Source organism: Lemur catta, chromosome 21 (genome assembly GCF_020740605.2).
Source record: "Lemur catta isolate mLemCat1 chromosome 21, mLemCat1.pri, whole genome shotgun sequence".
In the NCBI taxonomy this organism is placed as follows: domain Eukaryota; kingdom Metazoa; phylum Chordata; class Mammalia; order Primates; family Lemuridae; genus Lemur; species Lemur catta.
The window spans coordinates 30,777,994-30,795,601 of record NC_059148.1 but is presented as its reverse complement, the minus strand read 5'-3'; the positions used below and the strand labels follow the sequence as shown (position 1 = coordinate 30,795,601).

The following is a 17,608-nucleotide window of genomic DNA, read 5'->3' as shown; positions in this document are numbered from 1 at the left end:
CCGGGTCCCTATACCCATTTAAAAATAATCAGTTACTTGGTAGATTTTAAAGAACGAAAGTTTGACCCAAGGGAAGGTGCACATGATACAAATGCTTGTATATTCATGTTTAAGTCAATTCCCTGATGCTTTGATTTATATTTTTAGCAGCAAGTTCAGTGCAAGTTGTTATCTGTGGACACCCAATCGCAGGATTTCCTGAATGAGAGTGCACGGGCTTGGTCATTTTCTTCAATTGTTAAAATGAGGTCAAAAGAAACATCTCCAGGAGTTAAAAATATAATTTGACTCATGAAAACATGACAACAAGGTGCACATAGTTACAATGGGAAATGCAACTCATTTGTGCTTGGGTGGGGAAGCAGGTGTCCTGAGCTGCCACCTCTGGAGCACTAGGGGTCACTGCAGGTCCACTGATGCCACGAGCCCTGTGCCGGGCGGCACCACGCGGCTGCCTTTGTCCCGGCCCCAGGGGGATGCAGGGCTGTTCTGGTGGCTGCACAAAAGAGAACGTTGGATAGTCCATCTCCAGGTGCCCCCTGTCAGCCTCTTTGGTCCATTAAAATAATGACAGTAACATCAATCTAGTGTTACCTATTTTACCATTTAAATTATCTTTTAATCCATCCCCCCAAATAGGCAATGCCACCACCCTGCCCCTGCATTTATTTTCAGACCCAGAGAGCTCACTGTTGTCATCAGTCACCGTTTTTGAGGCTGATACCTCTCATGATGTGAGTCGGCAATCAGTTTACAAACAAGTGGTCATATTTAGTTACATTGGATTAATCCCATGTTGGTCGATGTCAACACCAAGCAAACAGAGACTTTATGATAATAAGGCGAAAAACTGGCATTTAGGAATTGTTAGAAAAAGTCTTTTCAAAGATGTTTGTGCTACCTGGAGGTGGGGTCTCCGCATCCTGCCATGGACCGATAGCTGCAGGGAGACGGGAGGATAATGTAGATCTTTACTCTTCCGTCACTGAAATCTTGCGCAGACATTTACCCTGTCCGGGGAAGTTCATTTTCATGAAGAAATTGGAGCTTACATACTATTTGCTTGATGCATGTAGAGGGCTTTTATTAAGAGAAAAAATTGTGTTCTTCTGAGCCAGAAGTAACCCCAACGCTATGATTGCAATTGGTGTATTCCCCAAAGCATCCTTTCAAAATGTCTGAATTGGGCCATTGACGATATCCTTGGATTTCAGCTTTGAAGCTGGTATACATTGACAAGTAACAACATCTCGCCATGTTTACATTCTCTTTGATGTTGGCAAACTCAACAAATTGCTGGATAAAGCCTTTCCCTTGTCGGCCACTAAAACTTCTCTAGGGCAGGATTAACTGCTTGTGTATCCATTTCATAAATACTTTTTTTTTCCTGGATGGGCTAGGGGAGCTATTTTCTTCAATAATAATGCTGGGGTATGTACATCTGTTCCGAAGATGCAGTGGGTTAATTCAATCCCACAAGGTCCTCTGTCATCTAATAACCCAGCCCTTCAAGTCCATTAGAAACACTGATTTTTAACAGACAAAAGAAATCAAACCCTCCGGTTTTGAAAACCTGGACATTTGCAATTGTGAAAAGGTGGTTGCAGAGTGGATCAGGCCTGAGCCTTTTTTTCTAAAGAAGATCAGAAAGATTGGAAGAGGATGGACTTGGTTTTACAAGATGTTCCACCTTCATAGTGCCTAAAAGCATCCTCCAGTCCTCCAACGGCATAAGCTCTTCCACACACGAATTCCAGCAGGAACACAGGCCCTTTTCTCCCTGTATCAGCTCCCAAACAAAGTTGATTTCTCCTGAAACTGCTACGGGGAACATTTTTGTTTTATTGAAAACCAACGGCAAAAACTGCTTGGTGTAAAAGCCTCATCCACACAGCACGAACAATTAGTGCTATTTAATTACCAACAAAATTAGGCTTACAAATTGATTTATGGCCCTGCAGATGAAACACGTATTTGTGGAGGAAGGCAGATTTCTTACAATTAATTTGAGAGAGAAAAGGCAGGCGGTTCTGATGGGAAGTTGTCCCGGAGGCACGGGCTAGAGCTAAGGACCTGGCAGGCCTCAGCAGACATCTCCCAGCCCTAGGATACTCCTTCCCCCACAATTAGCTGTGATAATTACCCAAAGAAGATTAGATGTGTTCTTGAGAACAGCATACTGGTGAGAGAGAGTGAGAAGCCATTCTTACGTCTTATTTTAGCCACCCATTAGGTATCTGGAGTTGCAGCTTCCCAAGAAAGCTTCCACACCAATGACTAGGAAAAACTTCTGTCTACCCAACGATGCATAATGAAGAAACAGCTTAACATTTTAGGCAGCAGCTAGAATTCGTCAATCACCTTTTATCTTAAGGATACAGGTAGAAAACTCTTTTGTAATGACAAAAAAAAAAAAGGTATCTGATGATTGCAATTCAGGGAAAGGACTCGCTTTGATTTAGAAAAATATAAAATACTTGTTTGTAATAAAGAACAAGGACTATTCGTTTCTGGTCAATAATTTGAGTCGTCTTTTAAATATTGCCTCAGTTTCACATTAGAATGAAGGTGTGGAGTTAAGGAAGGGAGGCTGAGGAGGCATCTGGTGCAGACCAGCTCTGGCCCTCAGAGGCCAGGGGAGGGTGTTCAAGGGACGAAGCTTCGGTTTCCCCATCGTGACGGGGGGAGTGCACCAGCAGCCCCAGTGTGTGTTCCACCGCCAGGCAGCGTCCACATCATCTGGAATTTGTTGGGAATTCAGACCTCGGGTCCTGCAGACACCTGCTGAATCAGCTCTGGGGAAGGGCCCGGTGGCCCAGGTTTGAACAAGCTGTCTGTGTTCTGCAGGCTCTGGCTCAAATTTCAGAAACAGTGAAAGACACAGTCTTTTAGGTTCTCTGCAATTCTTAGGAATTAGGTAGGAGAGAGATACAAAGAGAACTGGCAGAAAGTTTAAGATATAAACAAAAGAAAATCAGAAAGACAGACATTCAGCAAAGTAAATATAGAATAAAGACATGCACATCTCAAAGACAGTGAGCCCAGAAAGACCATCTTCTGTAGCACAGCAGTGGGTTTTTTTTTTTTTTTCTGATCTTCCTCGAAACTTTGAAAGCTAAAAATTCTTACAGCTTTGGTATATTTTTGCCACCGCAGGCACGTGGAGTAAAGCATCTATTGCTCCCTAAGCCAGATGGTAATAACCCATTTTTACCTACGGAGGTAAATTCACCTCCTTCGATTTGGCGGTGGTTGGTTTACAATATCGCTTAACAATTCAGAATGCTTTCCCCTCGCTCTGATTTTTGATCGGGTTAATTCAGAGACTCGCAGGGAGCAGAGCAGGCCCTGGGCTATAGAAATCACAGGTTGGTGCTCAGTGATCCTGCTTTGGATCACTGAGAGATTCAGGAAGGTGGACATGAAGAATCTTGTCTCCTATCTTCTCAAGGCAATGCTGTTCCCGGTCCATTGGGCCCACTGAGGCTTCGAGACGATGACATTCTTCCAGGGACAGTAACCTGGGGTTTCATTCTAGGGCGGGGCCTGGGGCCGGGAGGACCTCAGGGTGGCAGGGAGGCTTGCCAGCTCAGATCATTGGACAATGCCCCTCTCCAGCGGTCTGTGCGCTCACCGCCCGCCAAGCGCATTAGTCCCCCAGGCCGGAGGACCGAGGTTTTTAAGGGAGAGGGAGGCGGATGGCCGCCTTGACACCTGTTGGGAGAGGGGGCGGCTCCCTGCTCCGGGTTCCTCGGCGCTGGCCGGGTACTCGCCCGCCGCCCGGCGGCCCCCTCCCGTCCGCCCGCGCGGGGAGGGGCGGCAGGGAGGCTGGGAGAGGGCCGACCAGGGGGAGGTGGGATTTACTTTGCGGATTGGGGCTCACAGCTGTCACTCCGAAAGGGTGGGGCTTTTTGAAAACAGACAAATTTTTAAGGCGAAACCCCAGGCCCGCTCCGGGCACTGTGGCGGGCGCCTGCGTTCCGGATGCGGTCCTTGCCGAGCGGAGCCACCGCGCCGGCTGGCAGGCGGCAGCTGCGGCGGGCGGCCGCGTCCCCGAGCCGCCGGGTCCTCCCCCGCGCACATCTGGCCCGCCTCCCCCGGGCGCAGGGGGGAGCCCCGCGTCTCCGGAGCCGGCCGTGCGCTCTGCGCGCGTAGAGCCCCGCGAGCCCGAGCCGGGCCCGGGGCCCGCGGGGCCGAGGCGGCGGCCCGGGGAGCAGCTGCACCCGCCAAACTTTGGGCGCCGGAGCGCGCGCGCGCGCGAGCGAGCCCCGGGGCGCAGCGGCCGGCCCGGGATGGGGGCTGCGAGCCAGGGCGCCCCGGGCCGCCCCGCGCGCCCGGCCACCCGCCCGGGGGCCTCCACGCAGCCTCTGCCCGCGCCCCGGGCGCCGCAGCCCCGCCGCCCCGCCGCCGCCCGCTTCGGCTAGCCGGCCCCGCCGCCCGCCGCATCGGCTCAGCCCGCGCTCGGAGGCGCCCCTTCCCGGGCCCCGGGGGCCCCTCTTCGCTTCGGTAAACAGGAACGGAAATACCCCTCGTGGATTAAAAATTTTTAAAGACCCTGTTGGGGTTGAGGGGGGCGGTGGGGTTTGCCTGCGCGAGTGTTACTCCGGAAAGCAACTCGGGAGCCCGCGCGATCGTCGCCTCCCGACCCGGCCATGGCCTGGCGGGAGGAGGGCGCAGGGCGCCGGGGCTGCGCGGGCCCCTAGCCGGCCGCGTCTCCGTCAGCCGGCCGCGCTCCGGCCCCCTGGGCGTCGGGACCGTCTCTTCTTCGCCTAGACGGCGCCGGGGAGCAGAGGACCTGCGCTCCGGCTCGCCAGGATGTGCGCCTCTGAGATGGGGACGCTGTGGCACCATTGGTCCCCTGTGCTTATCAGCCTGGCCGCCCTATTTTCCAAAGGTGAGGAGGCCCCGCCACCCGGGCCTGGGACCAACTTCGCTCGGAGTGTGTGGGAGTGAGTGTGGGGGAGAGAGAGTGTGTACGCGTGTGTGTGTGCATGTGTGTGTGTGTGCATGTGTGTGAGTGCATGTGTGTGTGTGTGTGTGTGTGTGTGCGCCTGTGTGTGTCCGCGCGCGCCCGCGGGGGGCGGCCAAGGTCCCTGCTGGCCCCTTGGCCGCAGGTGCTTCCCCGGAGGACTTGCGTGGGGGCCCTAGGTGAGGCTGCAAGGGGCCGAAGGGGAAATGCGTTGTCTCCAGAGGGCCTTTTTAATAAAGCGAGGGGTGTGGGAGACCCCTGAGGGGACAGGTGGCCTCCGGAACGCTCAGCCCGCTGTCAGGGGAGCTGGTGGAGATGACCAGGAAGATTCCCGGATTTTGGAGTTGACTTTCCCTGCTGGCGCTGACCTGTTCGGAAACGGTACCAATTCCCGAGCGCTCCTGGAGTAGGGGGTGCTAGTCGGTGCCTCGCAGGCTGCTGAACACACGGCCTGGGGGTCGCTCTGAAGCGGCCGCCCTCGGTCCGCCCAAGGTCTGGGCTGTCGCCTTCAGTAGCTGGTGGCAGCCCCGCAGGGTGCAGGAGGAGTTTCGGCTGTAACTTGTGACCCGAGGCAGCCCAGCAGGGCCTGGCCTGCAGCTTGCCGGTGAAGGCAGGAGTTCCCCAGTCCTCCTCCTGTCGCCTCTGTCAACCTCCCTGCCTGTCACAGGAAGAGCAAGTGGGGAAGCCCCCGAGGCAGTCATTGCTTGCAGAGACACTGTTTGATTTGCCCAGGAGATTGTGGAAAGGACTCCCAATTCCTTCTCCTTATTGATCGGGGCTGTTGATTTGTGTGTGGTGCTGCCACCAAGCTCCTCTTTCCTGTAGAGAAATCTACCGGGAGGAGAGTGGAGCTTCTCAGCCGTCTCCAGCGCGTGCTGGAAAGACCCTGCACGCATATTTTCCTGCGTTGGAGAGGAGATCTCTCCTGGAAACTTCAAAGCCAATTATCATGCACAGAATCCTTTAATTACATGAATTCTCTTTCTCTGAGTTCCCCCGGCATCACCGGGGTTGTGTTGCTTTGGCTCTGATAGTAGATTGAGACAGCTCACTTGTTGGGTTTTTGTGCTGGTACGATCGAGGAAGAGGAATTTAGGTTCATCGTGCTCTGCTGTCTCTGAAGTGCAGTTGAGATGGGCTCACATCTCACGATGAGTTGGAACAAGCCCGAGGACCAGAGTTTCCAGGATTTATGATGAGACAGGAAATGAAAGAAAAGCTTGATGAATTTGATGAGTCCAACTCAGGCAGACATGAGGTTAAAAAAGAAAGAAAAAAGAAAAAAACCCCTAAATCCACAGCAAGAACAGCTCAGCTGACTTGAATATTGCTACCAGACATGTGTTTTTATTGGTTGTCACTTGGTTTTAGAATAGGTATAGACTGCTCTGTTTTTATGCAGCAATAACAAGGGTTTATTAAGAAAGGTAGAGCACAGCTTTGTAAACATGACCTAACTGTTGTGTTTTCTCAGTTATGTACCTGGTTCTGCTACTGATTTCTTTATGAGACTGAGCAGTGTTGACGAGAACTGTATATCCCCTGATATTTTTGAAGTTTTTCAAGTGGAAACACTGAAAATGTCCTTAAATGAGGTACTCTATGCTGTGGAATCCTGTTTTCTGGATGTGCAAAAATCAACTTGTGAAATGACACTGTGAGCACAGCGTGTGACATAGTTTGTGTGTTGAATTTGGAGAACTCAGCCAGATGGTTCAAAAGTGAATGGGTTGTGGGGGGGGGATGGGTGTATACCTACATAACGAGTGAGATGTGCACCTTCTGGGGAATGGACGTGCTTGAAGCTCTGACTCAGTGGGGGAGGGGCATGGGCAATATACATAACCTAAACTTTTGTACCCCTATAATATGCTAAAATAAAAAAAAAGTGAATTGGTGATGTGTGAAGACTTCATACAGCAATTAGCTGGGTACTGAACACATGGCAGGTAATTCAGTGATTATTCACAGTATGTCAAAGAACAAGGAAGAAATTAACACCCCTAATGTTATCACATTGTATGAAATGGAACTTCTTGGTGCAGATATAATTTACAAACTCAGGGACAATTCAGTTCTTTTCCCGGTGTGTTCATGTTACCTCCCATCTAAGATTCTCTGACCACCTGAAAGCTCTAAACCAGCTGGAAATCAAGTATGGACGATATCTTAAAGGATTTTAATTGAGAGTCCACACACATCCAAGGTGCCCAATTTGTTTAGGGATGATTGAAAAATAATTATTATCAAATATTAAATTATCTGTCTCAGCAAATTGTCTTTCCCAATAGGAATCCTTGGATGAAACAAAATGCACATTTTAATACCAGGCTAATGTCCTTGTGCCCTATACATGTTTAAATTTCATGAGCAGAAAATGACTGGTCGTAGAGCAAACCCGCCCTCTTATAGATCTTTTAAAAAACAAAAATAAAATTTCATTGCTTATACTTCTATGCCCTTGGGACCTCCGAGCTATGGTATGAAACAAAACGTTTTACCAGCAAGCTTGTCCTGTGGTCCCAGACTTTTCTGGAGAATGGTCTTATATCAAATTGTCAAGAGAGCTCGTGTCTTATGTTTAAGGTCTAACCTTTGTTGGAAACTTGTCGTGGGTCACAAGCCTGCAGATGAGTTTTAACACAGTGCTCTTAACTTCCTGAGAGGGGGCAGGTGTACGGAGGGTGGGTGCAGAAGAAAAACTAATGGGAAGGAGATTGGAGATGGGCAGAGAGCAAAGTGATTGTTCAATTCGAAATCAAGACGGTTGCCATGTGTAGGTCCCCCGTCCCCACCCTCACCTGCATGTGCCTCTCCAGTTGTGTTCTCCCGCAAATGCTGGTGGGAAGCAGATGCTCAGAGACCTGCTGTGCTGGTCCAGGAGCCGTGGCAGTGATGTGGTCCCTGCACCCGGGGCTGAGCTGGCCGCAGGCTCTGCCCGCCTCCCGCCGGGGGGCAGCCACCTTCCTCAAGAGCTTCCACCTTTAGGGCTTCTTGGCGGCAGAGCACCACCTCTCATTTAGGGACTGTTGTTCTCCAACAGGCCGGCAGTGCAACAAGCTTCCCCATAGAGTGATACCTTCTCCAGGGTCAAAGGCTTTCCAGGGGGGGAAGGGAGCAAGTTGGGGGGGCTGCATGTGTCTGTGAGAGGGGGAGAGGGGGGAGCGAGGCTGACTTTATCGTTTACCTTCAAACTCTGTCAAAACTAAAAGGCTAAAGGACGGAAGGCCATTAAAGTTTGTTTTGTCTGAATTAAAGAGTTAAATGAAAATATGATTATATTAAAATGTATGCATAGAAAGGTAAAATTCAAAGTTTGAGGATCTATTTAATTTAGTTTCATTCTAAATGCCGAGAAAGAATGAATAAACCACACAAAAACTCCAAAAATATTTTATTGTGGAAGCTTATAGTCTCCTGTATTTCTAATTAATTTATCCATTTATCCATCGTCCATTTATTTATCCAATCATTATTTATCCATCCATCCATACATACATCTATCCATCCATTTATTCACTCAACAAATATCAAAGGCCACGTGCTGTCAGTGGACACAGAACTCTGCAGGGACTGTTTTCAGGTGCTATGAGGACACAGGGTCTGGTACCAATGGGTTGTTAGACCAGGGATGCTTAGTGCCAGTCTCTGTAGGAGTCAGAGAGCCACAAACCATAGCTCCATCGCTTTAAGCTGAAAGGTCCAACCTGGGAAGTCCCATAGTCATCCTCCCCTCTTCCTCTCTCTCCTGGGCTCCCTCATTCCCTCCGCTTTGCTGTGTGATAACCGTGACTTCCTTCTGAGCACAGTGCAGTGCCCCACACCTTCCTGGCGCGGGGAGTACCGCAGTGAGAGAAGAACCCTCGAATAGATGTGGGTGCTGCCCTCAGGGGACTTGCAGCTCATGGGGAGATGGAGAAAAATGTCAATTACACAAAGGGACCTAAACTTAGCACCGTGACCTGTGCTCCAAGGACAGAGCACGTACCTCTGAATGCAGGTACGTCGACATCTGCCTTAGAGCAGCTGGGAAGACTCCCCTCATCTGGAAGATGAGCTAGTGTGAGCTGGGTGGAGGGGGACGTGCAAGAAGAGGGTTAGCAGAGATGCTGAGATGGCAGAGCCGCAGAGACCACGGTGCTGCAGGAAGCCAGAGGGTCGAGTGTGGCCACAGGGGTGAGGGCTGGGCTGTGGTCAACACTCTTTTACCCTCAAACTGTGCAGGTGGATGATGAATCCTGTGTCTGTCTTTCATACACTGCGTTGAGGAGCTATGTCATTGTTTTAAAAGTGGGAGGACAGGGATGGATTTGAATTCACACACAGAGCATGCATAAGTTTTCTGTGGCTGCTGTAACAAGTTGCCACAAATGCGGTGACTTGGAAATTTATCCCCTTGTAGTTCTGCAGGCTAAAGTCAGAGTCTGTGGGAGGCTCTCGGGGGTCATCCTTCCTTGCCCCTTCCAGACCCTGGAGGTTGTGACTTGTGGCCGTGTCACTCAAACCTCCAAAGCAGGGTCCTCAGAGCTCTCTCTGCTCTGTCCTCATGCCACCTGCTTTTCCTCACGTCTGTGTATAAAACCTCACCCCCCTCCCTCTTAAAAGGATATGTGCGATTGATTGCATTTCCAGCTCACCCAAATAATCCAGATAATCCCCCATTTTAATTTGGTCACATCCTCCCCCTCCCCTTTTTTTAAATTTCCAAATAAGATGACAAACAGTCACAGGTTCCAGGGATTTGGACGTGCATATCTTTTCGAGGGGCACGTTTTTCTGCCTTCCACGAGGTTGACATTCTAAAACTATTTTCTGTCTCTTCTTCTAAAGTTTAAGTCCCCCTAGGGGCAACAAATCTATATTTTTCCATCTTCGATTTCTCTCCAGTATTTAGGATGGCGCTTTGGACATTGCAGGGGTTCGATAAAATTTTTAAGCGTGCTTATAAGAGTGTAAGTTATTGCCTAAAGAACCTTTACCCAGCAGTAAAACTGCTCGATGCTGTCTTTTTCTGTAATTCAAAGTCCTGCAGGAAATACTTTGAACAATAATAATACCAGCTAATTTTTTGAGTAATGATTGTGTGGCAGCACTGTGCTGAGTGATTTATGAAGATAATTTTGGTGAATGTGCAGGTAAACCTCATGGGGTAGATACATACTGGGGCAGAAACGGAAGCTCAGAGAAGTTAAGTGACTTGTCTGAGCCATGACATCTCCGAAGGCAGGGAGGGTCTGAATTCTGGTGCTGTGGCCTCACCACTAGCCCTTCTGTGACTTCTCATGATTATATTTAATAACTAAGAACTAAGCCTTTTGTCTGGCAAGAATTACAAGTGAGGGCTTGCTGAGGGTGGAGTGCAGAGAGATCTCTGAGTTTTTAGCCCAGAGCCTAGTATATAGTTGACCGTCGATGTTTATTGAACAAATGAATAAATGAATATCATGTTATGTAGCTTTCTCCACCTCCATTTTCCAGTGGCAATCAGGAATAACACCTGAAAGGGATTATTGACATATAGATTTAATTCCAAGACTGGCAGGAAGGTCGGAGAGGTTATCAGATGGTGTGAAATGTGCGTGGTTGTCTCCTAGGTCAGGCTCCTTGAAGTTCTTCTTGAGGAACTTGCCCGTGTACCCAGTGAACTGTAGCTCGTGATCCGTTTATCTGTCGGCTTCACTGCCGAGCGTGGAGTCTCAGCCAGGGGAGACCAAGACGCAGCCTCCAGCCTTCCGGGATTAAAGGAGTAGGTGCCACTGTAGTGATGGCTGGGAGATTGTGCAGATGAGGAGGAAGCAGATAGAATGAAGGCAAATAAATATTGTTTCCATTTGCAGAAGGAGGATGCTGGATTTTGTGGAGGTATGGATTGGTGAGTTTGACGTTTAGTGCCACGCAGCAAGCATGACTGGATTGGGGAAATATCGTGGGGCCTCTAGCACAAGGAAGAGGAGGCCAGGTTGGACTTGCAAGATGAGACCAATGACTCAGAATATCCTTCTATGCTTTTTTGATTTATTAAAAAAAATGCTTTTGAAAGAGTAAGAGTGGCCAACCGCTGGAAGCCAGGTGCTGCCTCACCTCTGCTCTTCTTTTTCTTTTAATTAATTTATGTTTTTATTTGAGGATACTACAGGGAGCAAATGTTTAGGTTACATATATCACCTTTGCATTGCCCGAGTCACAGCTACCAGTGTGCCCGTCCCCCAGACAGTGCACCTCTGTTCTTAAACGTTTGTTTTTGGGGGTCCATTTATACACCAGCGTCACCCAGGAAGGCCCCTCCCAGACATTATTTAAGAATTGTTAGGGAAGGGAAGCCCTTGAACTTAAAAAATGAACACATTTGTGGCATGCATATGAAAAGAGATTCAAGTCCATTTCCAGAACAGGGAGGACTTTTTTTTTTTTTTTACTAGTAACCAAGGTAAAAACGCATACATTTGAAAGAGGATTCGAATATCCATTTCTACCCCTGCAGAATTAAAGTGTATTAAATGAAAAGTGATTCCGATATACATTTGAAAAGACAAGAGGTCACAAGGAGCTGTTAACTCTTAGTGACATTAAGTTATTTTTTTCACGAGCGAGACATGAAATGTTCACGTTTAGGGGGATCTTCCTCAGCAGCAGATTCACTAAGAAGACGTGTGCCGGGTTTCATCGCTGTCATTCGCTCGTTTGTTTTTGTTCTGGTCAGAGAAGCCACATTGGCAGCAGAGAGGATGCTGGAGTTATAAGATAGCTCGCCGGGAGTCAGGGTGCCTGGCATCTCCTAGGATGACGTGGCAGTAAAGTATTTTGACATCAGAACACAGGTTGGCACTGCCCCGCGCCTGCCCACGTTCTCTGCCACCCCGGAAGCCTCTCTTTTTGGGCACATGTGACAGCCACTGCCTCTTGCTGCAGCAGAGGGTGCAAGCTTCGATTCCAAAAGCTGATAGCCAACAAAAGAGAAAAGATTTGGAAAAACATATGTTCATGGGCATATGGTTTCTGGGCTTCTCTCTCCTTCTTTCGCTAAGTAAATATTTCTTTTACTGGGGGACGGGGAAGAATAGGAGAATTTACAGAGCAGCTTAGATGCTGGTGTGTTTTTGTGATGCTCTATGTCACTGATGAGATCAATTCCCCAAATAGTATAGATTTGGAGAGTCAAACATGGTATCGCCTGGAAAAGAAGCAGGGGCGATGTTTGTGAGAGGTGACAAGGCGGCGTGCCCCAGCACCTGGCCAGGGGCAGCTTTCCTGGGCAGCCGGGAGTGGAGCAGACATGGCGGAGGTAGCCCAGTGGGCCCGAGGGGGCCAGTGGCCAAGACCAGGGAGGCGCAGCCATGGCCTGGATGGACTGACCACGGGAGACCAGCTGCCATCCGGACACTTGCAGAGCCCTCCTGGTTGTCCTGGTCACTCTGAACCTCTTGGAACGTAGAGCTGATCCCTGAAATTTTTGCAGATGGAATGACTGGGGACAGCATTGTCAGAGCCTTTGTTTTGCTACTGGATGAAATGTGAAATGAAAATAGAAACTTGGTTCTGTTACATACACATGAAGATCTATATCTGGCATTTACTGACGTTGGGGACTGAGATTTGTACTCAGCCCAGCACTCTTGTCCACACTATGGTAACACGTACCTGGGAGGTGCTGTGCTCAGGTGGAGTCATGGAGCTTGGTGCCTGCAGGTGGCACAGTGTCACCCTGGTCCAAGGGGGGCCCGGGACTCCATCCCCTAATCTTCCCAGGTGCGCGTGCGTAGCAGAGCCAGACTGTCAAGACAGATGGGGCCCATCCACGCTCCAGAAGGGCAGGTGCACAGACAGAACAGGGAAGATGCCACACGGCAGAATTGTGATCCGAAAGATCTCCTGAGGTTAGACCAGCCTAACACGGAGACCCAGGGGACGCAAGCCACACCCTGACCTTAGGTCCATGTACACCGATGGGAAGTACAGGAGAGAGGAGTTTGGGAGGAACCTGTGCAAAAAGACTTGGGGATTTGTATGAAAATAAGCTTAATAGGAGTCAACGGAGTTGTGCATCTGCCAAAGAAGGAAGAACAGAAGCCAAGACAACAAGCGAGATGTGAGCTCTGGGGGTGGGATTTTGTCACCGTGACTTCTCGAGCCTGCAGTCTGGAAGGCCGGAGGCACTAATGAGTGATGAGAATCTTTACCGTCATCTTTATCTTGGCACCAGCAGGACTCTTTATGTCACATGACTTCCAACAGAGTTATCCCAAGTGACCTCCAAGTCCAGGATTGGGCTGGTTGAAGCTGAGCCTGATGCAGGGGCTCTGTTGATGCCACCAGAACCCAGCTCATCCTTCTCCACCTTCCGGCTCCCGCCGGTGCCTGCTTCACCCATTGACTGTCCTGGGCCTGGGAAGGGCCGGATGACCGTGCGCTGCGGCCCTGCCGGATGCTGGAGGGAGGGAGGGGGCGTCTTCCCCGATGCTGCAGGTGGAGCCTCGGGGTCAGGTCTGAAGGGCCTGGAAGTCACGCTCCCCGCGATCTGCTCACGACGGGGACGGGGTAGTCTGGAGCCAGCGTCAGAGCAGCACGGCAGGACGGCTGGACCCAGGGGAGGGCCTGCTCACACCGTTATAGTTTATGGAATGAATAAAGTGTTTTTACCTTACTGCATTGGCCCTTGTTGCATCAAATTCAGACATTATGCGAAGGGGAGGAATGGAGAATTTTAATTTATTCATAAAATGAGAAACCTCGACCCCTTATCACAGCGAGAACCGTGAAAGGAGCCCTGTGGCTTTGACTTGGAAAGAGGATGACCGCTTCTAAAGACAGGGACGTCTCTCTTTTTATGGAAGGATGTGCCCATCTCTGTGGCTTCAGGAGGCAGAAGCACATGTGGCAGAACTCCAGAGGAAGGTCTCCTGAACAAATGGAAGCTTTGGTGGTGGTGTTCGGGTTCTGCTCACTTAAAAGAAACGGTAATAATAATAGTTGTTTTTTGTCATTTGTTGACTACTCATTTTGTGCCAGGCGGGGTTCTAAAGGTTTTACTGTGACTCACTCATTAAATACTCATCACTCTCCTATGAGTAGTAGTATTCCCATTTTACAGAGGGAAAAACTGAGGCATGAGAATTTGAGATAACTAGCTCAAAAAAAGAGTCCTAAAAACAGGCACAGTTATATTTAGAGGAATCAGACCATTTAATGAGCGTGTCAGTTTTGAATGTCGCTGAGCAAAGGCTGCAAGACCTTTTATAGGAATTTTGTAGCTGGAGTGTAAGGATGGGATGAGAGTGGGAATGGGTGGTTCTGGGTTTGGACTAAATCGCAGCATCCCTAAGGGCTGCTTGTGGCTGCAGTAAAAGATGGGGAAATCACAGAGCCTGAGTCTGAAAACACTGTATTTGCGTTTCAATTAAATAATTACTTTGGTCAGTGGGAAAAAATTTTATTCAAAGTTTACAGTAATGCAAGTGCATTTTTGGAAGGTGTGGAGTGTCCACAAAGGTAGTAAGAAAAAAACAAGAGGAGGAGGAGGAGGAACAAGAGGACGGAAGGGGGAGGAAGAGGGAAGGAGAAGAAGAAGTATCCTGAGGCCCATCTGTTCGCTCAGATCAAGCCAGAAAACCGGGGAGCTGGGCAATTTGACCCACAAAGTTCTTTAAATTGAATTATACTTTGGCATTAGGTTATTAGCCAGTATTGAGGAATATTCAAGAAACATTTGTAGGGATGTTTTAAGAACTCTTTTATAACGTGGATTTTCCCCTATTCTAAGAAATGTTGGAAAAAATTTTCTGAGGTCTTAGCTCCAGGAGAAAATAAGCTGTTTATTCTGAGAAATAGTTTATACTCTGTCCTACCAACATGGTGAATTGTATAAGTGATCATGTGTTCATTTTTGCTTTAGCTGCTGGAAGTCTCAGAGCTCAATTTGCTATTTATAATATGGGCATTTAAGACATGCATCCTGTGTATGAGCTTCGTCCTTGGCTTTATTTTATTTTCCTATCCTTGTTCTTTCTCTCTCTCTGTCTGCTTTCTTGCCTACTTATTTTATCCCATTGCATGTATTTTTTTTGTAAGCTACTTCAAATTATTCTTGAAATGAGAGGTTGAAAGAAACAATTTCAATCCCCAAAGGCAACTGCTTCACCTTTTGATGTATTTCATTCTAGTTGTTTTTCTATGAATTTTTAAACCAGTCGTGTTTGCTCTCTATATGGTACATATCATTTTTTTCAACTTTTTCTGAGTTTATGTGCTTCTATAAGCATTTCCTCATGTTTACAAAATGTATCATGAATAGAATTTTAATGTCTGTATCATAGTTTGAAAGGTTCTGCCTTTGCCGGACATACTTTATAGTTTTCTATTATCATAAGAAATAATTATCTTTGTGCATAATTTTGGTTTTGAGTTCCTTCCTTTGATAGATGCATAGTTGGTTATTCACTGGAGCGAAGGGTATGTGAGTTGAGCTTTTGCTTCCAAGTTCCTTCCTAAAACGCTGCACAATTTTGCACAGGTGCTTGTAATACATGAAAGTATCAATTTTGCCAAACTTGATGCTCTTGAGAATGGCAGTGGCAATTTCTGCCGTCCCCAGTAGCATTTGCGGAGTGGTGCTGTGCCCCTTGAAAACCGTCCAGACGTCTTTGTGAAGAGAGTTAACTGCTCTTTGATGAGGTGGCTCTCAACGCCCTGAAACTCTATTTTGCTCAAAGTGCGGTCCTTTGTTCTATGATGACTTGGCTCTTGGAGGGTGAGGGATTGGAGTGGACGAGGTGACAATGTCTGTGGTCAGGGAGGAAGATCCAGAATGGCACGCCGCTTGGTCTCCCAGGGCACGCTCTCCGAAGTGGGCCACAGCGAGAGAACGTCAGTGGGCAGACAAGGTGGAGCTAAAGAGACTTTGGCTTCAAGGCTACGGGGAAAAGAGAAAATGCACTTGAACGTGGAAAGGAAAGGGTGCAAATCTAGTTCGCTGGGAAGATGGAACCTTCTAGGACATGCTCTTTGGACACCACTAGTATGAAACGGGATCAAAGCAACAGGTCTGTATTTTTAATTCGGAGTAAGAATTCTTCCCTGATTCTGTGATTTCCATGGAATTCAGGAGGCCCCTGCTGCCGAAAGGCATGCATGAAATATTCAAGTTCAATCCCAGGATCTCCTTGGTTCCAGTGTTTTATCTCCAACAGGGAAAGTCAAAGGTGCCGGGGACCGAGAGAGTTTGCATCTGTTTATCCAACAATTGTTTTCGGGGGACAGATGGTAAATGCAATGAGAGGGGCTCTGGGGACATGGATGTGAGTGTGAGATGAACTCTGCCCTCGTGAGATTACAGTTAAATGGGAGAAACTGAGGCACGAACAGTTCTATGGTAAGCCTTATGATACAGGTATAGAAAAATTCTTTGATTGTGTGGTGAAAGGAATTGACTGTCCCTTAACCCTTTAGGACCCTGTTTTCTGTGACCGTGTTCCTTCTGTATTGGCTATGGTTTCTTAGCTGATGATGACAGAATCCACCCTGGAAGAGAAGGATTTATTAGAGCCTAGGAGCTAGTGCATATTGGAGATTCTCTGTACACATGAGGGACCAGGCTTTCATGCTGGGAACAACAGCAGCCGGGGGAAACTCCCAGCCCTTGTGGGCTCCAATTCTGCCCCAGTCCTGCCATCGCTACTGCCTTCCTTCTAGCACCTTCTGGCAGTGCTACCCCAGAGCTCAGCACGGTACCATCATACTTGTAAGAAGGACTGATCTCCTGTGTAGCCACAGCCCCAAATCACTCGCTGTCTCACTCCACCTTACAAACGGGTACACCTGTTCAACAGAACCTCAGCCAGATTGGGAACTGTAGCTTCAAGACATTCCTGCAAATCTAATTTATAGGATTTTATCTTATTCAGTTCACTAAGGTACATGAGAAAGGAACTAGCATTGGTGTTAAATGTGCCAATCTTCAGTACCTGCAGAAATTCTCATCTTGTTAAAATTGATTTTTGATACCACTGATGTTGCAAGAAGTCATGTTGGAGTATCTCACATGGGTTATTTTTCCCTTTTCCATGACGATTCTAGGTAAGGGGGCAAGGATCGTTATTTTGTGTTTCTCACATTCTTTTTCGTAATGTGGGCAATATTAAGGACTTGGAGGATAGCTGATTTGATTTCGATTTTTCTAGATAGTTCCTCACTCTTCTAGCATTTTAAAGCGTTCGTGTTCCTTTACAACCAGGGCCCTTCTAGGAGAAGAACTAGTCCATGTTTTACCATCCTGAAGGCCTCCAGACTACTGTCCTGGTGGGACTTGCTGTAAAGAAAGAAATCAAAGCAGATCTTCCGTCCCGAGCATCTTTCTGTAGAATATGAAGCAAAGTGTAAGAGAATCCCCCAAGAAACTGTGGATTGGATGGAAGAGTTCCAGCTAGTTTTATTGATTTCAGGAAACACTTTCTAGTGAGGGTATTTTGACAGCAGGTACAGAAGAATAATCTTGTATTGCCTGAGGGCTATATTAGTTAAACCTGGCTGGCCGCGCTGCAGTGATGGGTACATATCCGTGTCTCAGTGGCTGAATTTGAGAAAGGTTTATTTCTTGTTCAATTGGAGACCCTGTGAACCCTCTTCCATCTTGTAGTTATTCCATTT

General features: G+C 48.1%; 1 protein-coding gene across 1 annotated transcript in view; it reads left to right on the top strand.

Annotated features, from left to right (window-relative positions):
- Nucleotides 1–4,815: 4,815 nt before the first annotated feature.
- TMEM132D (transmembrane protein 132D) overlaps nucleotides 4,816–17,608 on the top strand; it is a 475,101-nt gene continuing 462,308 nt past the window's right edge. Inside the window, exon 1 of the mRNA XM_045534295.1 lies at nucleotides 4,816–4,894. Coding sequence (XP_045390251.1) covers nucleotides 4,816–4,894 — 79 coding nt within the window. The remainder of the gene's footprint in view (nucleotides 4,895–17,608) is intronic.